Consider the following 24,405-nt stretch of genomic DNA (forward strand, 5'->3'; position numbering starts at 1 on the left):
AAGTACATTATATATGAAGCTTAAAAGCTCTAATGCTATAGGGAGAGATGATGCAATATACAAAACCAAAGACCATTGAGTCTACAAATCACTAAGAAAAAGACAAGCCATAGGGCTTGAAAACACGAAGGATACAGATAATCATAGAAGACAAAACACAAAGGCTAAACAGCCTTATGAAAATAATGAAACAGTGACCAACTTGGAAAATGTGGATTAAAACAACGAAAACCCATTTATTACACTAAAATTAACAAAAAGTCAAAGTGTGCCAATACTGAGAATTAGCAAGAATCTTTTTTAAAAAATGTGAAAACTTGAATGTGTTGCTGAAGGGAATATGGACTGGAAAATCTTCAGAAAGCAAACCAGCAGGTGGTCCTAAACTAAAGATGCTCCTTCCTGCCCAGCAAGCCCATCTCCAGGTCTAGGTCCTAGAGGCCTCCAGAGGGCAGCGGGAGGAGGCGTCAAGTATGTTCACGCCAACATTTTTAACAGTTGAACTGGAACCTCTAGGAAAACAAGTCAGTCTGATGGCACATTTGATGCATGACACTGAGCAATTAAAACCATAGAACAAGCACAAATGGATACTTAGAAAAACATGAAGAACATAGCAACTTAAAATTACCTACAAAAGGGTGGATACAGCGTATCATTTACATGACACTTAAAGCACTTAAAGCAGGGCAGTTTACTACCTGGTGACAAACATGTAGCTAGTAAAAGGAAGGAGCCCACACTGGCTGCTGCCAGGTCCTTTCTGGAGGAGGGGTGGAGATGAGAGGGGCGCGACACGGGCGGCAGCTGTGTGCTCATTGTTAAAGGTCCAGCCAGCCCGGCGTGGGGGCGCACGCTTGTGATCCCCGCGCTTGGGAGGTGGAGCCAGGCGGATCATGGGGTCAAAGCAGCCTCAGCTCCTGAGTAAGCAACTTAGCGAGGCCCTGTTTCCAAGTATAAATAGGTCTGGGAGTACAGCCTGGAGGCAGAAGGCCCCTGGCTTCCACCCCAGTACCACAAAAAAAAAAAAAAAAAATACAAGCAAGATGTTGTACTAGTCAAATTTAGCTGGCGGGTCCAGGCATTCCTCATGTTAGTCTGTACTTTTCTGTATTTCATAGTTCTTTATTAAAAAGCAAACTAAAAAATGAAAACAGAACCAGTATTATACCTATACATGTATTCACTGAGAATAGTTTTGCCTTACCTCAACTGAAGAACGAGGAGTTACAAAGAACTGATTGAATTCATCCGGACTAAAATCTCCAAAAATATACTAGAAAAAAAAAAAAAGATAACCAGTAATCACATAACTATACAAATTATTTATCACTCACCCCTCACCAAAAAGCTTTATATCTTAATGATCCTCTGAAATATTTGGGCTAGAATTCCCAAAATTCTTTCTTAATTTAACAAATCGAGGGGCCATAAACTGAGATTTTTTTAGATTTAGTATTTTCCAATTTCAAGAAAGAAAACACTTAACCTTGTTCATAAATAGTCAAAGAATACTCTGAAATGATAAGGCTTCTTTTGAAACCCGTGTGTGTGTATGTGCGCGTGCGCGCAAGCACACGCACAGAAGCCAGCCTGTAGAGTCCTGCTTATGGAGAAGAGCTGCGTTCCACCACCTCCAAGTACCTTTGACCTCATCTCCCTTTGCTGACTCATGCCACTACCTCCATTTCCGTTTTCTTTCAGGCACACCAAAGAAAAGCAGAGGGTCAAGTGGCAAGACAGTAATTCCAAAAAAGAAAATGTTAGTGATCCTGGTCAATGATCTTTATATGTGTAACTCTAATTTTAAAAATACACTTGACTGTGATGCACTGACACAGGTGGACATACCTGGCGCTCTAGTTGTATGTCCTGATTTCACAGATCTCTGTACATGGCTTTCTGGGGGGAAAAAGAGCTGTGCAGGCAACAGTCTGGCAGAGTTGCGCGGGCGATGGCATGGCAAGCACCCGGCAGTTCATGTACCCCCTGGAGTTTTAACAAGTCAGTCAGACAAGAATCAGTATGGGCAGATTTTTACAACATTCATTCACTCATCCGTCGATATTTATTTAGCATCTACTAAAGGCCCTGACAATGATCCTGACTGGGTATAAAAATGGAAGCAGAGAGCCGGGTGTGGGGGCGCACATTTGTAATCCCAGCCTTTGGGAGGCTGAGACTGGAGGATCACGGTTCGCAGACAGCCTCAGCTAGTGAGGCCCTCTGCAACTCAGTGAGACCCTGTTTCAAAATAAAGAATAAAAAATAGGGCAGGGGGTGTAGCACAGAGGTCGAGTGCCCCTGGATTCCATCCCCAGACCCACACACACACAAAGAAGGAAGCAGAGCTGGGGCTCCACTGCTCTGTGGAGATTATAACTGATGATTAACAGGGAAACTTACAAGCATGCAACTCAAAAATAACTAAATAAGCCGGGCATGGTGGCACACGCCTGTATCCCAGTACTTGGGAAGCTGAGACAGGCAGATCGCAGGTTCAAGGACAGCTTCAGCTACACAGTGAGGCCCTCCGCAACTTAGTGAGACGCTGTTGGAAAAGAAAATACAAAATAGGGCTGTAGCCCAGAGGTAGAACGTGTCTGGGTTCAATCCCCAGTACCACAAATAAAAATAAAAATAACTAAATAAAAGCAGGACGTGATGGCGCAGCTTGTAATCCCAGCACCTGGGAGGCTGAGACAGGAGGATCATGGTTCGAGGACTGCCTCAGTTAATAATACTTAGGGCTGCCTCAGTTAATAATTAGGGCCCTTTGCAACTCAGTGAGACCCTATTTCAAAATAAAGAATAAAGCTGGGTGTGGTAGTACACACTTGTAATCGCAGTACTTGGGAGGCTGAGACAGGAGGATCACACAGGTTCAAAGCCAGTCTCACCTACTTAGTGAGGTTCTCAGCAACTTAGTGAGACCCTATATTTTTTATATTTTATATTTTTATATTTCAAAATAAAATATAAAATAGGTCTGGGGGTGTAGCCCAGATGTGGAGGCCTCTGGGTCCCATCCCCAGGACCACAAAAGTAAATAAAGAATAAAAAATAGGAATAGGGGTGTAGCTTGGAGGTAGAATGCCCCTGGCTCCATCTCCAGTACTACAAAGAATAAATAAATAAAATAAAGAATAAAAAATAGGAGCTTGGTGAGACTAGAGGATCGCAGTTCACGGACAGCCTCAGCTACTTAGTAAGGACCTCCGTAACTTAGTGAGATCCTGTCTCAAAATAAAGAATAAAAAATATTGGACAAGGGACGTAGCTTGGAGGTCGAATGCCCCTGGGTTCCATCCCCAGACCCGCAAAAAAAAAAAAAAAAGAATAAAATAGGGCTGGGGGTTCAGCTTGGAGGTAGAATGTCCCCGGGGTTCCATTCCCAGTACCAAAAAAAAAAAAAAAAACCTCTTCCTAAATATTACATAAATAAATAATAATACTATTATGAGTACAAAAAGTGGCAGCCAACTCTCACATCCTGTTGGTAAGAATGCACAGGGGAGAACCCTGCTAGAGGGCAGCATCTACCAACACTAAACAGTAAAACAAAAATGTCTTCACCTAATAGACAAGTCCACAAAGAGACTGCACAGACAGTAATGGTCTCAAAATGATTTACCATCTGCAGCAGGAGGGAAAGTTTATCTACGTTTTACCCAGGCCCGTACCAAGAAAGGGAAGGGAGAAATATCTAGGTTAAAGGAAAATAAAAACTAAGGACAAGCCAGGCGCGGTGGCCCAGGCCTGGAGCCCAGTACTAGGAAGGCTGGGATGAGAAGATAGCAGGTTCTAGCCTCAGCAACTTGACGAGATCCAATTTCAAAATAGATGAAAAGCATGGCGATGTGGCTTGAAGGTGGCACCGCCTGGGTTCTGTCCCTAGCACTGAAGTTCAATGCCGCTCTTCTTGGTCATGACTTTAAGAACTGAGCACCAGTGTGGCTTTTCTTCTTTCCTAAACTGCATCCCTACGACCACCCGAGACACACCTCTATGTACTGGCTGTTAGCAGTACTTCAGTCGCCTCTGCTTTACCCTCTGGAGAGTGGGGTGCTACCTCAGCTAGCAGGGTGCTCTGGGAAGGGGTTGTGCAGAACTGGACACGCCAATGTTGGAAATAAAGAAGTTACACTCCAAAATGAAGCTAAGTTTCCCAATCTGAGACCAAGGAAGGGCTCAGGGAACATGTTTATGTTCACCTGTATATCTGCAGCTCTTCGAGACAGATCCAAAGGAGCCACAGAAAACTACTTTATGAAGAGAGCAATCTGGAGACGAGCACTCCAACAGCACTAGAGGGCGCCGGAGCACTGCGCTGTTGGCCTGAACTTCCCTGGTCCTCTCCCCATGCACATTTAAATATGCGGACTGCCCCAAATCAATGTTCTTCGCCGTCAAAAAGGATGACACTGAGAGATCTGGCTCCCAGGCAAGCCCTCAGGTAACGCTGGCCAGCGGGTCATTCGAGCAGTCCCACGGAAGCTGGCCAGCCAACACAGGGGCTCCAGAGACAGTTCCCTCTGCGGACGTGAGGCTGGGCCTGGCGGGGCAACGGCTCGCAACACAGAAGCTGAGAGGCAGGTTTCTCCTCTCTCATTTCCTGATGCAAGTGGATTTGAGCATGTGAAGAAATATTACAGAGAAATAAACTGCCTTGAGTGATGAAAGCTTTAATTTCATCTGTAAAACAAAGGTGTACTGGACTGGACACCCTCCAAAGTTCTTCAAAGTTCCAAAGGATGCCCAGATTGGACGCAAACTAAGAAAATGAGCAGAAAATGTCAGTCTAGCACTCAAGAGACACGATGAACCCTGAAACCATGATGCTAACGGAAAGAAGCCAGACACCCAAGGCCACAGACTGGATGAACCCACTGACAGTCTATCTCCACAACAGGCAAATCTGATAGAAACGGAGAGTAAGCTGTGGTTATGAGGCTAAGGCACAGGACAGTGGACAGTAACTGCTAATGGAGAGGAGGTTTTCTTGGGCGAGATAAAATATCCTGACTGACTGTGGTGAAAGGTGCACAACTTATGAAAGTATTAAAACCCACTGAGACGCACACCTGAGAAATGGTGGGCAGAATGGCACAGGAACATCTCAGTAAAATAAGAAAAAACAGGCCAATGGCTGCATCAAAAGGGAAAGCTTGGGGTGCGCTGGGAATTAAACCCTGTGGCGTTCTACCTCTGACCTACACCCCAACCCTTTTTATTATCATTATTCTTTTACTTTGAAACAGCTGCTAACGTGCTCACTGAGCTGATGACAAAAGGCGAATCGCTAATCCCAGCATCGCCATGATGGGCACGAGGATATCCACTCAACACACGCTGCTTTCGCCTCTGGAAGTGATACAAGTGGCCTGGGCACATCCCAGGACGGCACCGCTCAGGCAAGGCCAGGCAGGAATTCCACTACCAACGCCTGCATGAGGGTGTGGACAAACCAATCCATTGATAAACACAGGACATCTGACCTGCAAACTGTAATGAGTTACCTATGGTGAAAGTAAGCAGCGGCCAGCAAGGTGCAGAGCCTTGCTTCTCCACTGAATGAGCCGCGGCGGGATCCAGCTTTACTCTGATGGGAGGCAGGATCCTGAGAAGGGCACAAAACATATGCCGGGCTATAAAAGCATTCCCAGAGGCCATCTCTCCCACTTACAACTAGAGCATCAAAGTACTATGGCTTAGTATCTACTTCTATGTTTGTGTATTTGAGGCCGATTATTAAAATCCTATCAAAAAGTAGTCCTCTCAGCCAGGCATGTGGCACATGCCTGTAATTCCAGAACTTGGGAGGCTGAGATAGGAGGATCACAGGTTCAGGGTCAGCCTCAGCAATTAAGTGAGACCTTCAGCAACTTGGTGAGGCCCTGTTTCAAAATGAAAAACTAAGCCAATGGTGGCGCACGCTTGTAATCCCAGTACTTGGGAGGCTGAGATAGGAGGATCACACAGGTTCGAAGCCAGCCTCAGCTACTTGGTGAGGCTCTCAGCAACTTAGTGAGACCTTGTTACCAAATAAAATATAAAATAGGTCTGGTAGTGTAGCCCAGAGGTAGAAAGTCCCTGGGTCCCATCCCCAGTACCAAAAAAAAAAAAAAAAAAAAAAAAAAAAAAAAAAAAAACTAAAAAGGGTTGAGGGTATAGTTCAGAGGTAGAATGCAACTGGGTTCAATCCCTAGTACAAAGGAAGGATGGATGGGAGGAAGGGAGGGAAACACCAGGTGTGTTGGTGCATTCTTGTAATCCCAGCATTTGGGAAGCTGAGACAGGAGGATTGCGGCCAGCCTCAGCTACTTAGTGAGCCCCTTTGTAACTCAGTGAGACCCTGTTTCAAAATAAATAAAATAAAAAATAAAAAGACCTGAGGTTGTAGCTTAATAAAATGTCCCTGGGTTCAATATCCAATACAAAAAAAAAGGGCGGGGGATGGATGGATGGATGGATGGATGGATGGATGGATGGGGCAGCTGTCAGAACTAGCAAAACAGCTCTTGGAGACCAGGGGATGGTTTTAATATTTCATTCACATAAAAAGAATTCCCAACCTAGTACTGTATATTTGTAAGCACCCACACATTGGGATTTTTTTTTTAAGTTTTGTATTCCACGGCCCAAAGATTCTAAGAAGTGGCACAAAACACCACCTAAAATGTTGCGTGCTGTGTGCAATGCACCCACCTTTAAGTCCTTGTCCCGTCATCCTGCCTGGCTCAGTCTTTCCAGCCACTGAGACCCTCACACCATGTTCTCAAATTACACGCTACACAGAAGACAACCATTGCCAAAAACACGGAGGCAAAGCTAGAGTGTGTGGCTAAACAGAGTGCTACACAGGCAGAAGCCTGCAAGTGCCATCTGTCCTACAGAGTTTTTCACTTAATGAACCTGCTGGAGCTAAACCAACCAAAGCTGGGCTGGGAAGGCCACCTGCCAGGAAGAAAACACATCCCTAAACCAGAGCCATTCGTGAACACGGAAGCCTGACTGCCACACTGTCTTCTAACTTGGTGGCTTAGAAAATCCAGAGCTGCCTAATGGGAAAGACCAACGTGGGCTAAGACAAACTCCACTCCTTTCAATTTAAAAAGAAGTCCATAGAGAATTTATCCTTTAATGAGTTGCTTAGGTTTAATGAAAACTGAAGTTTCATTAGATGGATTAGTTAAAGAAGGATAAAGCTGCAAAACCACTATTTATAATAAAAATAAAGTAAAGCAAGAGAGCCCTGACAGCGACGGGCTCTGCCCACGTCCCTAAGTGCAGCCCCACTGCTAACTTTTCTATTTAACACTCACCTCATCACCCGCTGAAAATGTCTTCCATGGGTTTTAAGTATGCCCGTATAGTTTACTCAACTAGCACCAATTATGTTTGGACATGTTATTTAATTGTGTATTTAAGCTCAACTATTAATCCCAGCATTCAGGAGGCTGAGACCGAAGGATCGCCATTCACAGATAGCCTCTACTTAGTGAGGCCTCCTCAACCTAGCGAGACCTCATTTCAAAATAAAGAATTAAAAATAAAAAAAAAAGCAGGGGGTGTAGCTTGGAGGTCGAATGCCCTTGGGTTCCAGACCGAAAAAAAGAAAGAAATATGCAGCCTGTCCCCTTAGGGTGAATAAGTGGCGCTCAGGGTGAACAGCTGGAAGAGGGGTTTTCTACCACTCGGCTCACAACTTGTTTCTGTACAAGTAGGACGCTAACCTGGCTGCACTCGCCTAGCAGGGGAGCAGGTCAGCCTGCCAAGACCCAGGCCCACCCCAGGTGCTCTCAAGCCTGACTGCTGCTACACTGCACTATCAGGACACCCTCAGGCATACATGCAAACCCCAGACAGTGGTCTGGGGTGAAGGCAGCCTTGTCTAGATCAGAAATGCTCCCTCCTGAATCTGAGGTGAGTAGGAGTGTTCACAGACCCAAGAAAAGTCTCTACCACGGCGCCACTGAGAGGGTAGGAGAAACCAATCAGAAAACCCGATTGGTGAACAGAGCTACTTCTCCATTTACCCATGCCCAAAACAAAAGATGTGGTGAGTAAATGTGTGACGATTATGCCCTTTCCAAGCCAGCAGTGGTGTGTAAATGGGAACCCTGTCAGTGCTGCTAAAGGTTCACTGATCACCACCAACCAACGAAGGCAAGAAAAGCTAAATGCCAGTCCAAGAAAGCCCACAGCGCAACTACACTAGAAATAACTTGATAATGCCCCTCAGTTCCATCCCCAGCCCCCACATACACAAATTCCTTTTGAACAAAAGACACCTCTTTTGTAACTGAATTCATTTCCTCTTTGCTTTTCAATTAATTGAGCTCTAACTTTCACCTCAACACACATTCTGAAAAATAACATCCCACCCAAGATCACTGCTGACTTCCCAAGCCAGCCAATCCCTGTGAAGCACTGATCACTGTCACACACATGGTCATAACTTTTCTTCAGTGATGACTTCCACACCACACAACCCAAGCCCATCTTTTTAGGGGCTTGTGATTTTTGTTTTTGTGGTACTGATGACTGAACCTGCGGTGTTCTACCTCTGAGCTGTAGCCCCAGTCCCATTTTGTTTTTTTATTTTGAAGTGGGGTCTCAGTTGCAGGGCTCTCACTCAGCTGAGACTGGCCTTGACCTGCAGTGCGCCCACACCAGCTCAAGCCCGTCCTGCAGCCGCTGCTCTCTCCTCTTCTGGGTCGCATCTAGGTACTCCCCCGAAGCAGCTCACTTCCTCTCACAACTTCAACAATGGTAACAATTTCAAATTCACATCTTCCACTTGGACTGTTCAATATATCCCAGTTCCATTTTTCAGGCTGCCAAATCTAGAAACAGTTCTACTTTATGTTCTAATTTAACCTTAAATGCAAAAGGTCCATTATTTTCTCAAAAGCAGGTTCTACACTTATGTTAATGGCGCACTTCATTGTTCTAATTTCTTAGGTAAGAAACGTTGAAAATATCTTGAATTATATATGCCTTTCACATCTCAACTATCCTAAGATAATGACAAACACCAAACTTCTGGGACAATCTCAGCACAGTATCAGACTGTTCAGGAAATATCTGGCAAGAACATCACCAAATGAATAAACTGAAATAAGGATTAGAGTGAGCAAATCCACATCAAAGTTATATTCAATTGAGAAGCAGGAAAGAGGCCTCGGTAGATCAGAAGCAGAGGAGGCTACACTAACTCAGTAAGAACAGCCGAAGAAACAAACAGCAAGTGTCCCGTCTCCTCAAGCCACAATCACCACTGAGTACGAGATCTCAATCAATGCCCTGCCACACCTGGCAGCGCGCGACGGCCCACAACTAGACGGCAGCCTCGTGCACGGCCTGGCACCTTTAGAGGACTCAAACGCTGAGTGACTGTAGGCCTCAGCAGTTTTGTCACCAAATTAACCACACATTTACTGAGCACCAACAGCATATAAAAGCATAAAATGGCATTTAAAATGTTTACACTACATTTCCTGCCTTCGGGAAAGTGGGAAAGAAGAATAAAAGGAGGACAGAGCTCCACAGCACACTGAATTCTAGTACTATCTATGTTGTAATTGACTATACATATTTCACACCATTTCTAAAAGGCAGTGGCAGACACCCTTGAGAAACTAATACAAGAGAACTGGGCCCACTTCTTGGAGAATGCACATACATTTCTGCTGTGATTTCAGAACTCCACAGATCTCCTGAAGTCCCAAAGTCCTCTACTCCTGCCACACAAGGCACGATCACCACGCAAGCACTCGAGGCACTGCCTGGCGCTCGCAGCCCTGGGAGCCTGCCTCCGACCAAAACCCAAGTGTGCATATGTGCAGCTCGTGCTAAGCGTGAGGAGCACGGCCGCTGTGCCTCCTGCCACCCTCGGGCCTACCATAAAGCGCGCACACTACCCTGCATGCTGCTCTCAGACCCTGCCCCTAGGGCTCCAGCTCTAAGCTGGTGACTCTTCGAAGTGAAAGGATCACTACTGGCTATGCTGGGACAGCGGGTGTAGCCAGGATGCAGGGTCACCCCAACTGCAAGGTATACAGAGGCCAAAGACAACCGTTGGGCCTGGTATAGGCCGTCCCTGCCCCCTGCCAGCCTCATCTCCCAGGACACCTGAGATTCGGCTGCTCTGCATGGGCTCACCATTCTGCTTAGTCCCCACTCCTGTCTGCCACGCTCACTCTCATCTGCCTACTGATCTCCTGCGTCTTTCAGTTCTGGATCTTGTCCACCTAGGCACAATACTTAGAACCTAATAAGAACCTACTGACTGACTGGTGAAAACAAAAACACCCTGAGGTTTAGAGAAGCCATCCTTGCCCCAGATCCAGGAACAGAGCAGGAAGCTGGGTTGCCCTCAAGGCAGACACAGGAACAACGGGCAACAGTAACACTGAAGGAAGACTGTAAGATCAGCACGGCCTTGGGCATCGCATGGCCGCCAAGGGACACTGGAACAGGAAGAGGGAGGCCACTGCTCGGAGGTGACCAGGGGCACGGCAGCCCCTCCCCGCTGGACAGCAGCCACCTGTTCAGAAGGCCACGGGGGAGCCCCCAGGCACGCCACCGCCCAAGCCAGTGCGGTTCAGGAGTGCCGCAGAGGGCGCAAAGGCAAGGACGCCAGCCAGTATCCTCCTGCTCTGGCGGCATGCTGGAGGCTGTGCAGACTCGAAGCCTGGAGTGGGTGCCACCCTGTCCTCCTGGGGAAGCTGGCAGGATGGTGCTAATACAACAGAAGGGGAAGATGAGAAGAATCGGTTCCGCAGGCCTCACTCACAGGCTGAGTCAAGCCAGCTCGGAAGCCTGACCTGCCCCAGAACTCCACTGCAGAGCCAATGCCTCTGGCGCACACCAGCTAAGGAGCAGGGCTTGCTTTACTAAGACCACTCCATCTGAAATCCCAGGCCCTGCTCAGTCTATGCCCCACTACAAAGGCCCTCCGCCCTCTCCACCTGCCCCAGGCCTGCTCGCACACCCCACAGAGCTCAGGGCTTACTTACATACCTGTACCGCGCCCCAACTGTTCTCATACCTCAGTTACTACTTTCTACACAGTAGGTCGCTTTGGTTACCTTCATGATGGCCTACAGCAGTAGCTAAAATAATTGGTCTTCACCAAACACAAGGCGAATAACAAATCCATTTATAAACACATTTTTCTCAGGACTTTTCAAGTACTCCGTAAGTGCAACTTATTTTGATCCTATCAGCACAGGGGTTTTCTGGGGGTAGTACTGAGGATGACACCCAGGGCATTCTACTTCTGGGTAATTCTATACCCCTAGGCCTATTTCATTCTTTATTTTGAAACGGGATCGAAGTACTGAGGGCCTCACTAAGTAGCTGAGGCGGCCACAAACCTGCGGTCCTCCCGTCTCAGCCTCTCAAATACTGGGATTACAAGTATGCATCGCCACGCACGGCGCAGTACAGTTGCAAAATCCAAAAGTATAAAAGCTTTCCTCTTTTTTGTGTGTGTGTAGGGGAACACGGGGGTTGAACTAAGAGGCTCCCCAGACCTATTTTATTTTTATTTTTGGTGGTACTGGGGGTGGAACCCAGAGGCTTTCTACCTCTGGGCTACACTCCCAAACCTACTTTTTTATATTTTATTTGGAAACAAGGTCTAAGTTGCTGAGAGTCTCACTAAGTAGCTGAGGCTGGCTTCGAACCTGTGCGATTCTCCTGTCTCAGTCTCCCAAGTGCGGGGATTACAAGCCTGTGCCACCACGCCCGTCTTATTTTTTTATTTTAAAACAGGATCTCACTAAGTCACTGCATTGGCAATCCTCCTGAGATCCTCCCGAATTACAAGCGTGCACCACCACATCTGACTCAAGTTCATTTCTTTTTAAATAGTACTTGGCAAAACACACCTCCCCCTTTCACTCCACACCTAATCAACAAATTAACGTTCACCTTTCAGTTTATAATTATATGCTTTATTAAGCAGAAATAGTATGCAGTCACAAACAACTTAGATTCAAAAAGATAACAAACATCTCTTTTAATGTGCCTAAGATACAGCTTGTGAATATTCCGTAGTCCTTAAAAACAATACTGAAGAACTGGGGCTACGGCTCAGCAGGAGAGCACTTGCCTAAAGTGCTCAAAGCCCCGGGTTCAATCGCCACCACATACAAAAATAAACGCATGTATGTACATAAGTATGAATGTATGTTCACTAAGTCAAATCATGTTCTCAGCCCTGGGGGCACAATGAGGAGCAAAATGAAAAAAAAAAAAAAACTGCCCTCACTGAGCTTCCGTTAGGGAGGCAGAAAACTAGCAAGAAGCTGTGCCAGGTACTGGAAGGTGGGATGCTGAGAGGCAAGAGGGCAAGAAGGCCGTGGCTTGAAGGGGTGGCGACAGGCCTCTGCGAAGCCGTCAGGGGTGGCCGCGTGTCCAAGAGCAGAGGGTCCAGGTAGCAGCCACGTTCTCACTCTCGCAGAAGCTGGGCTGGGCCTGACACACACCTAGTGGGTGAATGATGCCTTTGGCTGTAGTATCTAAGGACAAAGGTGAGAAAATCAAAAATAACTGAAGAGAACTGGAAAGCTTTTATTTTGAAACAGGGTCTCAGTAAGTTCTTGAGGATCTCACTAGATTGCTAAGGGTGGCCTTGAACCGCGATCCTCCTGTCTCGAGTACTGGCTTACAGGCATGTACCATCACGACCGGCTAGAAAGTTCCCTTCTGATTTTCATCAGTAACAATCAGGACCCTCTAGCTGGGAAGGACAGCCTCTCCATGGTTCTTGGGTTGGCTAGACAAGGTCAGCAAAGCTCACTTGCCACGTCCTCGAACTGGACACAGAAGAGCGCTAACTAGTCCAGCACCCTTGCAGCAAGTGCTTGCCGGTAACCACCATAAAGGCAGTGAAGGTCCTGTATTTGCTCAGTAACTGCCCATGCACTTTACTTCCTGTCCACCTTAAAAAGAAGAAACCAGTTTGTCTAGCATGTGTCATGGTTGAGAGGTCAACTCTTTCCAAACACAGCTCTGGCAAAATGATCCAAAGAGTAGTCAGAACTAAGATATTGCTATATCACTGTGTGAAATTCAAGTTACATTCAGCTCAGCTTCCAGCCAAAAGTGAAGAGACTGCTTTGGAAGATTCAAAATGTTAAAAACGCTAGTTCTTTCTCACTGACTAGAAGTCACAGATGAAAAACAAAGTTTATACTTTTGGCATAAACCCAAGCTATGCTGTTGTGGCACAGAAGAGCAGATAATTAGATAAAAAGCAGTGTACCAAGAGCAATTATTTTAGTAGCAAGCTGCAGAAAACTAGGAGAAAGAATTTCCTTAGTTGCCAAATCCATAACTAGCAAGAGAAAAAGAGTGCGAGAATTTCTGATGGCAGCTTGGCTAATGCCTCGCACACATCCCTGGAGAGGAGTTACAAGTTAGTGCCCAGGGTCACAGCAGCTGGGGTCCTACTTAAGACACGGAACAGTCACTACCAAAGCAGCTCTTTTGGCTTTGGGGAACACATCTGTAATTTCTGCAAGTGCTTTGCAACTTATAAACCCAACACAGGCCCAGGCAGAAAACAAATGCTAGATAATGTTTGCTGGAAAGAAATTAGTCATTCACTTAACACATTATGTCTCACCACCCTATGTATAGGACACCTATCCTAAATTAACCAACAACCATACATATATGGCCACTGTCAAATACATTATTGTTTTTAAAGTTCCATTCTTTTGAGAAATCGGTGAATGATTTGAGTGCTTGAAAATATATTTCTATATGTAGATGAAAATATATAAAAATGTATAAGCTCTAGGTTATGATTTTCAACCTAGTTAATGCATCTGTATCAATTTCATTAAAATACTTGGGAATCAAAAAATGTGGGGCTTGGCCGGGTATGGTGGCGCAAGCTTGTAATCCCAGCATTCGGGAGGCGGAGACTGGAGGATCTCGTGGTTCAAAGATAGCCTCAGCTACTTAAGAGGCCCTTGCACAATTCAGAGAGATCCTACTTCAAAATATAAAAATACTAAAAAATAGGTCTGGGGGTGTATCTCGGAGGTGCAATGCCCCTGGATTCCACCCCCCAGTACCGGGGGGGGGAAAAAAAACAGGTGAGGCTTAAACCAGGCATGGTGGCGCACACTTGTAATCCCAGTACTTGGGAGGCTGAAACAGGAGGATGGCGCATGTTGGAAGCCAGCCTTGGCTACTTAGTGAGGCTCTCAGGAGCTTAGTGAGACCGTTTCCAAATAAAATATAAAATAGGTATGGGAATGTAGCCTGGAGGTAGAATGCCCTGGGTTCCATCTCCAGCAACACACACACACACACACACACACACACACACACACACACACACACAAAAGGAACGGGGGCTTAATCAATGAACTTCAAACAAAAAAGACACCTCACTGGGAGGAGCTGTGACAGGTTTTCCGAGGGGCAACGAGGTTCAGCTGCCTCTGCTGGCTTACAGCTGCTCCTCACTTCTACTCAGTGCTGTGACCACACCTAGCCCGGACGAAGACATCACCTTTGCTCTGTCCAAAACATGCTTTAATTATTCCTACTCGACAGGGTGAAGGGTGAGCTGCACAGAGTCGCGCTGAGGCCCCAGAACTTGAGGCTGGCTGAGCTAGCGGGAGCTGTATTAACAGAGGGGGCCTTATTCAGTGTGTCTGGGGCAATTCTGCTGCTGGCAGAGGGTGCCCAAAAACCATGAACTAAAAAATACTGAAACAAAGGTTCCAGATTCTCCAAGTTTGATTCCAAATGTAAGAAAGAAACATTTTAAATATTTAACAGAAATCACCTCAGTCCTGGAATCTTATGGGTGATAAGCCTTCTTAATATTTTACTAATCATGGAAGAAATGCTCATTTTTAAAGGTGCCCCTAGCCCGCAAACACAGGAATTACTGTCCCAAGTCTCCTTCTCTATTCATCCAGTCATCACTGAGGACACTCAAGGACTACTCATTAATCTGCTTAGGGACCCCAAAAGGATGTCCTACTGTCCCCTCAAAGTTACAAGACTTAAGACGCTTGGGATCCCATACTAAGGCGAGCTCCGTGGCTTCCCAGACCGGGGCAGGCTGCAGTCAGGTCCCACACTCACGCAGATCCCTGTCAGACCCAACCCAGTCCTCTCACAAAGAGCGCTGCGCCCAGGGCTTCCTCAGGCCTGCTCTGCAGAGCGCCTCTGCCCCGCCGCGCTCCAGGACCTGCCTCCCTGACGAAGCACCTGTCGGCCACAAGCTGGCCTCCATTTCCAAACTTACCAAAGGCGAGGGACTTCTCCGCGCATCCCCCTCATAGGTCGTCTTCCACTTCTCAGCCTGGAAAACTCCAATGCAAATGTCCCCCTTCTAGAAGAAACATCTCTCCTGCTTCCCTGAACACTCAGTCACACCCTGGCCTTCTGCCCTCCTAGTCCAAAGTCCAAGAACAGCCAGACAGGTAGGGGCTCACTAAGTTGCAGATGGCCTCACTAAATGGCCAAGGCTGGCCTTAAACCTGTGATCCTTCTGTCTCAGCCTCCCAAGTACTAAACAGGACTACAGTGTGCAGGAACATGCCCAGCAAGTTCATGCCAATACTTTGGAGGCTGAGACAGGAGGATGGATCACAGGTTCACAGCCAGCCTCAGCTGACTTAGTGAGGCCATTTGCAACTTAGTGACAGCTTGTTTCACAATAAAGAAAATGAATTGGACTGGGGGTGTAGTTCAGAGGTAGAATGTCCCTGGGTTCAATCCCCAGTATCACACACACAAAAAGTTCAAGAACCCTCCCACTGACCTCCTTCTGGCCAGTGACCCCGACAGTCTATCCTGTAGCTGGCAGAATATAATCCCAAACTGCCACCTTTGAGTATGAGGCTCCACAGACAAGCATCGTCCATCCTCTTCATGTTTTTCTCAGGATAAAACAGCATCTGACAATGGCTACAAGGCCTGGCCACCACCCTCCCCGCCAGCTCTGCGCCGGAGACACGGCTCCGCACTCTCTGAAGCACTCCTGCTCCTCTGAGCATCCCACCATGGCGCTGTCTCTGCTCCACGTCTCAGCAAATGCAGCGCTTCTGGGAGACCTTTTGCCTCCATACAGTGTATTGTCTTCCTTTGGGACCCATCTCCTTCTGGGTTTGGTCCTTGAGGTTGAACCCAGGTCGTTCTACCTCTGAGCGACACCCCCAGCACTGAGGATCTTGCTAAGATGCTGTGCCTGGCTCAATCCTCCGGCCCTTCTCTTTCCCCAAGTACGGGGATGGCGGTGCGCATGGCGGTGCGCATGGCGGTGCGCACCGAGGTCTCGAGCCTAGAGTAAGTGCGTCACCTGATTACCCGATCAGCAGGCGCTCTACTCACCAGACTGTCAGCTCCAGGTAAGAGATATGCCTGGTCTATGTATCACTCCAACCTCATCCTTGCAACAGAAAAACCACTGAGGAACTGCTTTGTTTTGGAGGGTTTGGGGGGATGTGTCACTGCTGGGGAACATATTCAGGTGTGAATGTTCTACCACTGGAATGCATCCCGAGCCCTCTCTACTTTTTATTCTGAGGCATGCTCTCACTAAGTTGTCCAGCCTAACTTTGAACTTGCAATCTTCCTGCCTCAGCCTCTCAAGGGTGCCATCCACAGGGTGCCAGGGTGCCTGGCCACAAAAACGATCTGATGGATGAACAAATGAATGTGCGATGTCTGCCGTTGACCACGACGTCCCCAGTCTGCATGGGGACAGCCTCCCTAGGCCGGACTCCCCACCAAGGAGCGTGCCCCCACTGCTCTGTGGCCTTCTAAAGCACAGGCGCTCTCTGACACTAAATTCCCAATATCTAACACCAAAGTCTCTGAAGAATCACAAAAGATAAAAAGTCCTCTATAAAGTCAGCCTCAGCTACTGAGTGAGGCTCTCAGCAACTTCGTGAGACCCTATTTCCAAATAAAATATAAAACAGGTCTGGGAGCATAGCCCGGAGGTAGACAGCCCCTGGGTTCCACCCCCAGTACCACCAAAAAAAAAAGTCCTCTATAGATGGTTGTAAATAAAAGTAACTATATCCCTAAGATAATTCCAAACTAAGTAAGTTGCTACCTTTTGAGGACCTAATTTTGCATTTTATTAGAGTAAAAGGTAGTTATATGTTGGGAAAGGGGCCTATAGGGAAGGAGAATGCTGTATTATTTTTAACCACCGCAATACTTTAACAAAACATACTAAAGGAGAAAAGATAATTATAGAGAAGATGGTGAAAAATTCAGGCTAATTACTCAGTTCTCTACCACTTAGAGATAGGTGACCTATCAGTCTCTCCAACTAATGAAAGGTTTGTCCTCTGGGCATTCACTCACAGGCACAAAGGAACCTAAAGAATTTGAATGGAAACCATCTCTTCCCTTTTTGGGGGCATTAAACCTATGGCATTCTACCTCTAGCTACAAAGCCAGACCTATTTGTTTGTTTGTTTGTTTATTTATTTACTTATAGAGACAAGGTCTTGCCAAGTTGATGTGAACCACACTGAGTTGCTAAGACTGTCCTTGGATCTGTGATCCTCCAATCTCAGCCTTCCCCAGTGCTGAGATTCCAGACATGGGTCACCTCTTCTTACTATATAAAAAGAACATGGTTACTGTAAAAAGGAACTGAATGTCTTCAAAACCAGTTTTCTCTAGGCAGGCATGGTGGAGAATGCCTATAATCCTAGTACTTGAGAGGCTGAGACAGGAGGATTGCAGGTTCATGGCCAGCCTCAGCAACTTAGTGAGACCCTATTTCAAAAAATAAAATTAAAAAAGCCAGTGCAGTGGCACACGCTTGTAATCCCAGGTTTAGGAGGCTGAGACAGGAGGATCACAGTTTGCAGACCTCAGCTACTTAGTAAGGTCCTTTGCAACTCAATGAGACCCTGTTTCAGAATAAACAATAAAAAAATGGGGCTGGGGGTGTATCTCGAAGGTAGAATGCCCCTGGGTTTCATCCTCAGTACTGCAAAATAATAAAATAAAATAAACCAGGAGTGGTGTACTTGCAATCCCAGTTCCTGGGAAGCTGAGACAGAAGGATTACAGGTTCACAGCCAGCCTCAGCTACTTAGCAAGGCCCTCCACAACTTAAGTGAGACCCGGTTTCAAAATAAAAAATAAGCCGGGCGTGGTGGCGCACACTTGTAATCCCAGCGCTTGGGAGGCTGAGACAGGAGGATCGCACAGGTTCAAAGCCAGCCTCAGCTACTTAGTGAGGCTTTCAGTAACTTAGTGAGACCCTGTTTCCAAATAAAATATAAAAAAGGTCTGGGAGTATAGCCCGGAGGTAGAAAGCCTCTGGGTTCCACCCCCAGTACCACCAAAAAATAAAATAAAATAAAAAAATAAAAAAATAAAAAATAAGTAATACGGCTGGAGGTATAGCTTAGAAGTAGAATGTCCCTGGGTCCAATCCCCAGTTCTAAGGAAAAAAAAAAAAAAAAAGAAAATGAAAACAGGGCTAGGGGGTGTAATACAGATGCAGAATGCCCCTAGGTTCATCCCAGTGCCACCAAAAAAGAAGTGTAATTTTTAAATTGCGGGATATTTTATTGCTCAAAAATGCGGGCCCCACTTCCATAGCCTTCTGCATAGTGCATCCCGAGGAGCCGCGCTGGCCCCAGAATGTCTACCTGCTCCATAACAAGCTTCACTCGCACAGATGCCGCAGTGATTCTGAAAAAGAGGATCTGCTCTAAAGCGTTCAGTCCGGCGACCACCTGGTTAGGACGGAGTGTTACGAGGCAGTAAGACAACAGCACAGAAGATGAACAGGCGTGCAGCCAGGGAGGAGGATGACTGAACACTTGTTTCTTTAAATACACTTCACTATGCACAGTTCAGAAAATGTCTTTATTTTAATTAAAAACAAATTAACCCGGGCATGGCGGCTCAGGCTTGTAATTCCTGCTCTTGGGAGGCTGAGACAGGAGGATCGCAGATTCTTGGCCAGTCTCAGCTACCTAATGAGGCCCTCCACAACTTAGTGAGACCCCATTTCAAAGTAAAAAATAAAAAATAGGAAGCCAGGCGTGGTGGCACTCGCTTGTGGCCAGCATTCGGGAGGCTGAGACAGGAGGATCCCGGTTCTCGGACAGCCTCAGCTACTTAGTGAGGCCCTCTGCAACTCAGTGAGACCCTGTTTCACAATAAAGAATAAAAAATAGGGCTGGAGTTTGGAGGCAGAATGCCTCTGTGTTCCATCCCCAGTACTGCACCAAAAAAAATAAAAATAAAAATAAGGGCTACAGGTGTAGCTCGGAGGTAGAATGCCCCTGGGTTCAATCCCCAGTACCACCACCACCAAAAAAAAAAAAAAAGTTAGCAAAGACTTATCAAAATGCACCCCCTACAAAACTTAGTGGTTAATAACAAATCCTTTAAGCATTTCATTCATTCATTCCTTCCTTCATATCATTCAGAAACTACTATGGGGAAGTCACAATGTGAAAAATAATGCCCTCTACTAGTCTCTTTCAGAAAAGCAATTTGGCAAAGTAAAAAACAACACAGACTCTCAGAGCTCAAAGGCCTGCTCCAGCCCCGTCCTTCACTTATCAGCAGGTGACCTTCGTCACAGCCTGTCTGACTTCACTCTGGGAAGTGATGATAACAATTCAGCTGCAGTGGGGATCCTATAAACGACATAGCACACGCAAACCAACACTCTTCAAATGCCGAGCACTGCAAGGCCTAGTGCTATACAAGAAATGTGTTCTTCCTTGCCCCACAGGAGACCTACCCAAAGGGCCTATTTCAAGTCTTAAATAAATATATATGGTCTCTGGCAATCATCTATGGGAAATTATTACTTAAAAATCTTAAGAAGTGGTATATGGGAGATTTCTACACCTCAATTTTGCTGTGAACCTAACTCAGCTCGAAAAATAGTGTGTGTGTGTGTGTGTGTGTGTGTGTGTGTGTGTGTGTTACTGGAGATGAACCCAGGGGGCTTTCTATCTCCAGTCTATACTCCCAGACCTGTTTTTTTTTGTTTGTTCTTTTTGTGTGTGTGTGTGTGGTACTGGGGTTCCTGGAAGCCCTTCTACCTCCGGGCTACACTCCCAGACCTATTTTATATTTTTGAAACAGGGTCTCTTACACCAGCACAGCTGGCTTCGAACCTGCGGGATCCTCCTGTCTCACTCAACCTCCCAAGGACTGGGATTACAAGTGTGCACCACCACTCCCGGCTACCCTGTTTTTTTCTTAAATACGTGAGGGTGGAAGTATGGCTTAGTATTGCAGAATTTGCTTGCAATGTGCAAGGCCCTGAGTTCCATCCCCCAAAATATATCAAGTGAAGGTTTGTACAACACTGGGCAGAAGTCTAAAATAACTCTAGAATCAAACTTCATCATCAAACTCTCTACCCCAAAGATTCAACAAGTCTTATAAAAAAGTCTCTCACGAGAAGCATTGCTTCACTTGAGTTATAAATCGCCTAGTAAAAGAGAAATGGGGTTTAAAGAGTGCTAGCGCAGGCGCGGTGGCACAGGCTTGCAATCCCGGTATTTGGGATGCTGAGCAAGGAGGACCAAGGTTCACAGCCTGCCTCACCCACTTAGTAACGCCCTCCGCACCAACTTAGTGAGACCCTGTTTCAAAATAGACAGGGCAGGGGGTGTAGGTCGGAGGTTGAATGCCTCTGGGTTCCATCCCCAGACCAGCAAAAAATAAGACAAAAAAAAAAAGAAAAAAAAAATAGGGCTGGGGATGTAGCTTGGAAGTAAAAATGCCCCGGGTTCCACCCCCAGTACTACAAAAGAGTGCTAGAAGGTCTCTTGACAGTTACCAGAATACCAAATGAACCCACAAGTAAACTGATCTGACTAAATTTAAAAGAATGTAACAAAATTAAAATTAAGAGGCATTGCTTGTATCCATGGCAAAGAATATATACTTTCATGTTTTATGTGAAAACAAACAAAACAGACTGTAACTCCTTACTCGAAAGGTAAATAAAAAATTATCACACATTAAATGTTCTTAGGCAGTTCTAGTTGACAAGGTCTGTCTTACAAAATGTATTTTATACAGACATTCGGCTTTATTCTAGGTATTTTAAAAGCATAAAAAACATGCCAGACAGTATGGTGCCACACACCTGTAATCCCAGTATTTGGGAGGTAGAACTAGTAGGATCGCAGGTTTGAGGCCATTCTCCTCAACCTAGCAAAACCGTGTTTCAAAATTCAAATAAAAATAAAAAGGGCTGGACGTGTAGCTCAGAAGTAGAACCTCCCTGGGGCCAATCCCCCGTACTGTAAATTTTAAAAATATATAAAAACCAATCAGGGCCAGGCGTGGTGGCGTACACTTGTAATCTCCGCGCTTGGAGGTGGAGACAAAATCACACAGGTTCAAAGCCAGCCTCGCTGGTTTAAGAGACCCTATTTCCAAATAAAAATATAATAAAATAGGTCTGGGAGTGTAGCGCAGAGGTAGAAGGGTTTCCAGGAACCCCAGTACCACCAAAAAAAAAAAAAAAAAATCAGGAATGGTATTATACCTGTAATCCCAGCAACTCTATAGGCTGAAGCGAGGAGGATCACGCGTTCAAGGCCAACCTGGACAATTCAGTGAGACTCAGTCTCAAAATGTAGCCGGGCATGGTGGCGCACGCTTGTAATCCCCGCGCTTGGGAGGCGGAGAAAGGAGGATCGCGCAGGTTCGAGGCCAGCCGCGCTGGCGTAAGAGACCCTGTTTCAAAAATATAAAATAGGTCTGGGAGTGTAGCCCGGAGGTAGAAGGGCTTCCAGGAACCCCAGTACCACCCAAAAAAAAAAAAAGTAAAAAGGGTTGGAGCTGGCACCTGGCACATGCCTGTAATCCCAGCACAGGAGGATCACAGGCTCACCAACTAGCCTCAGATACTTAGTGAAGCCCTCTGCAACTTAGACCATTTCAAAATAATTACAAGCGTGGTGGCGCCCTCTTGTAATCCCAGCATTTGGGAAGCTGAGACGGGAAGATCCAGATTTCCTGCCAGCCTCAGCTATATAGTGAGGCCTTTTGCAACTCAGTGAGACCCTGTTTCAAAATAAAAAATAGGGTTAGGGGTGTGCCTTCGAAGTAGAATTCCATCACCAATACTGCATGGAGGGGGGGGGGGATGAAGCTACTGGTGGCACATCCCTGGGTTCAATCTCCAGTACCAAAAAAAAAGAAAGCAAGTTATGTATAATATATATTACACACACACACGCGCGCGCGCGCGCGCGCGTAGTTCTGACGTGTACTCACAACAATGGAAAGCTTCTATTTCTGTAGGTGTGAAGCTGTACCCACCACGCCCCACCTGGGCAGCGATGTCATTTAAGAACCCAGGGGTACCCTGTTCATAGGACTCCTTCCCCACCCAAGCGGGGACATCTGCGGTAACGGTCTAGAAGATGACCTTCTATTCTGTGTGCTCTTGATTCTGATTTGCAAAGGATCAAACCCAATGCTCGGGCCTCAGGCGTGCCACCCAAGCAGGCTAGCCGACGCTGCAGCCCCAGCCCACATCCTGTGTAGCTTTACTGCTTGTTTAGTTTTAGTGCTTCTTCACAAAATAAGAACAAAAAGAAAACAAAAAAATCTGCCATTATCAGATGAGAGAGGGAGAGAGACAACGAGGGACGTGACACCGGCTATCAAAGGCACAGGACAGATGGGAGGTACTTCATGTAATGCACCGGTTAGGAGACTCTTGAATCAGAGGCAGGCACAGGAGATGGCCCTCTAGCTAGTAACAGAAAAGTAAGTGGAGAACTGATGTGAACAATGACACAAGCGGGAAAGGTGGGGTTTGAGAGCCTAAGAGCAGCCTCCTGAGGTGCTGCCCCCACTCTCCCCTCTCCCAAGCTCGCTCTTGTGAGCCACAGAGCAAACTGCAGGAGAGGTCTGTGCCCTCCCAGAGAGCACCTTTCTCTCCCAGCCAGACACCTGCCCTCCTCCCTCGAGTGGGCACCAGGACCCGATGGGTGTCAAGACTGGGCAGGATGCAGGGGAAGCTTCTGGTTTTCTAGGTCTCCAGAAAAAGAGCCAAGGAGCTTTCCGGCAGTCAGAAAAACAGCCAGCACATGAAGTGTGCTGAACTTGAACTTACACATCCCACATCTAGGTTTAAGATAAATCACATATTTCCTGGTCCTTGAAACAAAGGTCATAAATCATCCTTGGGCTACCATATGTGCCTATACCAGCTCTTACCCAACGTGGACACAGAAATGGGTCTCCTCTGAAACACCACTTCAACACAGGAAAACTGCAGTCCAAGCACATGCAAGTCTTTGGAAATGAGCATCTACACTGCTGAAGTAGCACTAAGTGACAAATGACAGTAATCCAGCGGCCCAGAGCCAACAAGCTCCACTGCATACAGATCTGTTCTGAGTCAGTACTCTCACATGTGTGGCAATAGGCAGCAGCGCAGCAGCCCAGTTACAAGTGCACAAGCAAGCTCTTCCTATTCCTCCTCACTCTGGTGTACTACCGTGAGAAGCACCTCCCCAGTCACCTTTAATATGTCACTGGAAAACCCATCAGTAACATGTACTCACAGATCTGGAATCAGCAGAAAAAACAAAGTAGCCTTGATGAAATTAACTCAAGTGGAGATGACACAACTTTCCTCAATTACTTCAATGTTACACTCTGACACAGCAAAAAGTAAACAGTCACGGAGCTTTGGGATCCTCTTCTGTAAGAGGCACGTGGCTTAAATCATTTTAGTTCCACATAAAGGAAGCAAGCTCTCTCAGTGGGTCCGCTTACCACGCACTGGAGTGTGAGAGCTGTGCTCCCAATAGGAGGAGCTGAAGGACAGGAGGCGGGGCCTGGGTGTGGTGTGCCTGCACAGGAGGCTACAGAAACCACCCAGGTACCCGTCATTTTCTAACTTTTTTTTTTTTTTTTGCAGCACTAGGGATGAAATCTGGGGCCTTGCACATACTAAGCAAGTGCCCTACTGAGCTACATCCCCAGCCCAGTTTTCTACCTTTTAACATCATACAGCAATTTAAATATTTTGCTGTCACTATATAAAGGAAAATTATCTCCAAATATCCTGTCAGCATTTCAAGTTCCCGTACTTCAGTTGCTCACTAGATCCCAATCCAAATGAACCTCTGAGTTGTACGATCCAGCTGCCAGTTATAAACAGATACTCAGCACTACACTCTGCCATATGCTTCCAACTGGACCCAAGAATTTCAGCATGTACACAGTGGAGGCCCCACTGTTGAGGTGAGCCTGCAAATCCAAAGTGGGTGCAGGAAGCATTCCCGTGGGGACTATGACTTCAGTGCTCACAGAATTCCTGAGAGCTTCCAATTCATCCTCAATTTGCCAGAATTCATCCTCTGTGTTTGTTTTTATTTT

General features: G+C 46.4%; 1 protein-coding gene across 1 annotated transcript in view; it reads right to left on the minus strand.

Annotated features, from left to right (window-relative positions):
* USP10 (ubiquitin specific peptidase 10) overlaps positions 1–24,405 on the minus strand; it is a gene marked incomplete at both ends in the record, with an annotated part of 80,501 nt that overhangs the window by 38,202 nt on the left and 17,894 nt on the right. The window contains 1 exon segment of the mRNA XM_080703453.1: positions 1,208–1,276. Coding sequence (XP_080559579.1) covers positions 1,208–1,276 — 69 coding nt within the window.

Source organism: Muscardinus avellanarius (assembly GCF_963383645.1).
Source record: "Muscardinus avellanarius genome assembly, chromosome: 10".
NCBI lineage: Eukaryota > Metazoa > Chordata > Mammalia > Rodentia > Gliridae > Muscardinus > Muscardinus avellanarius.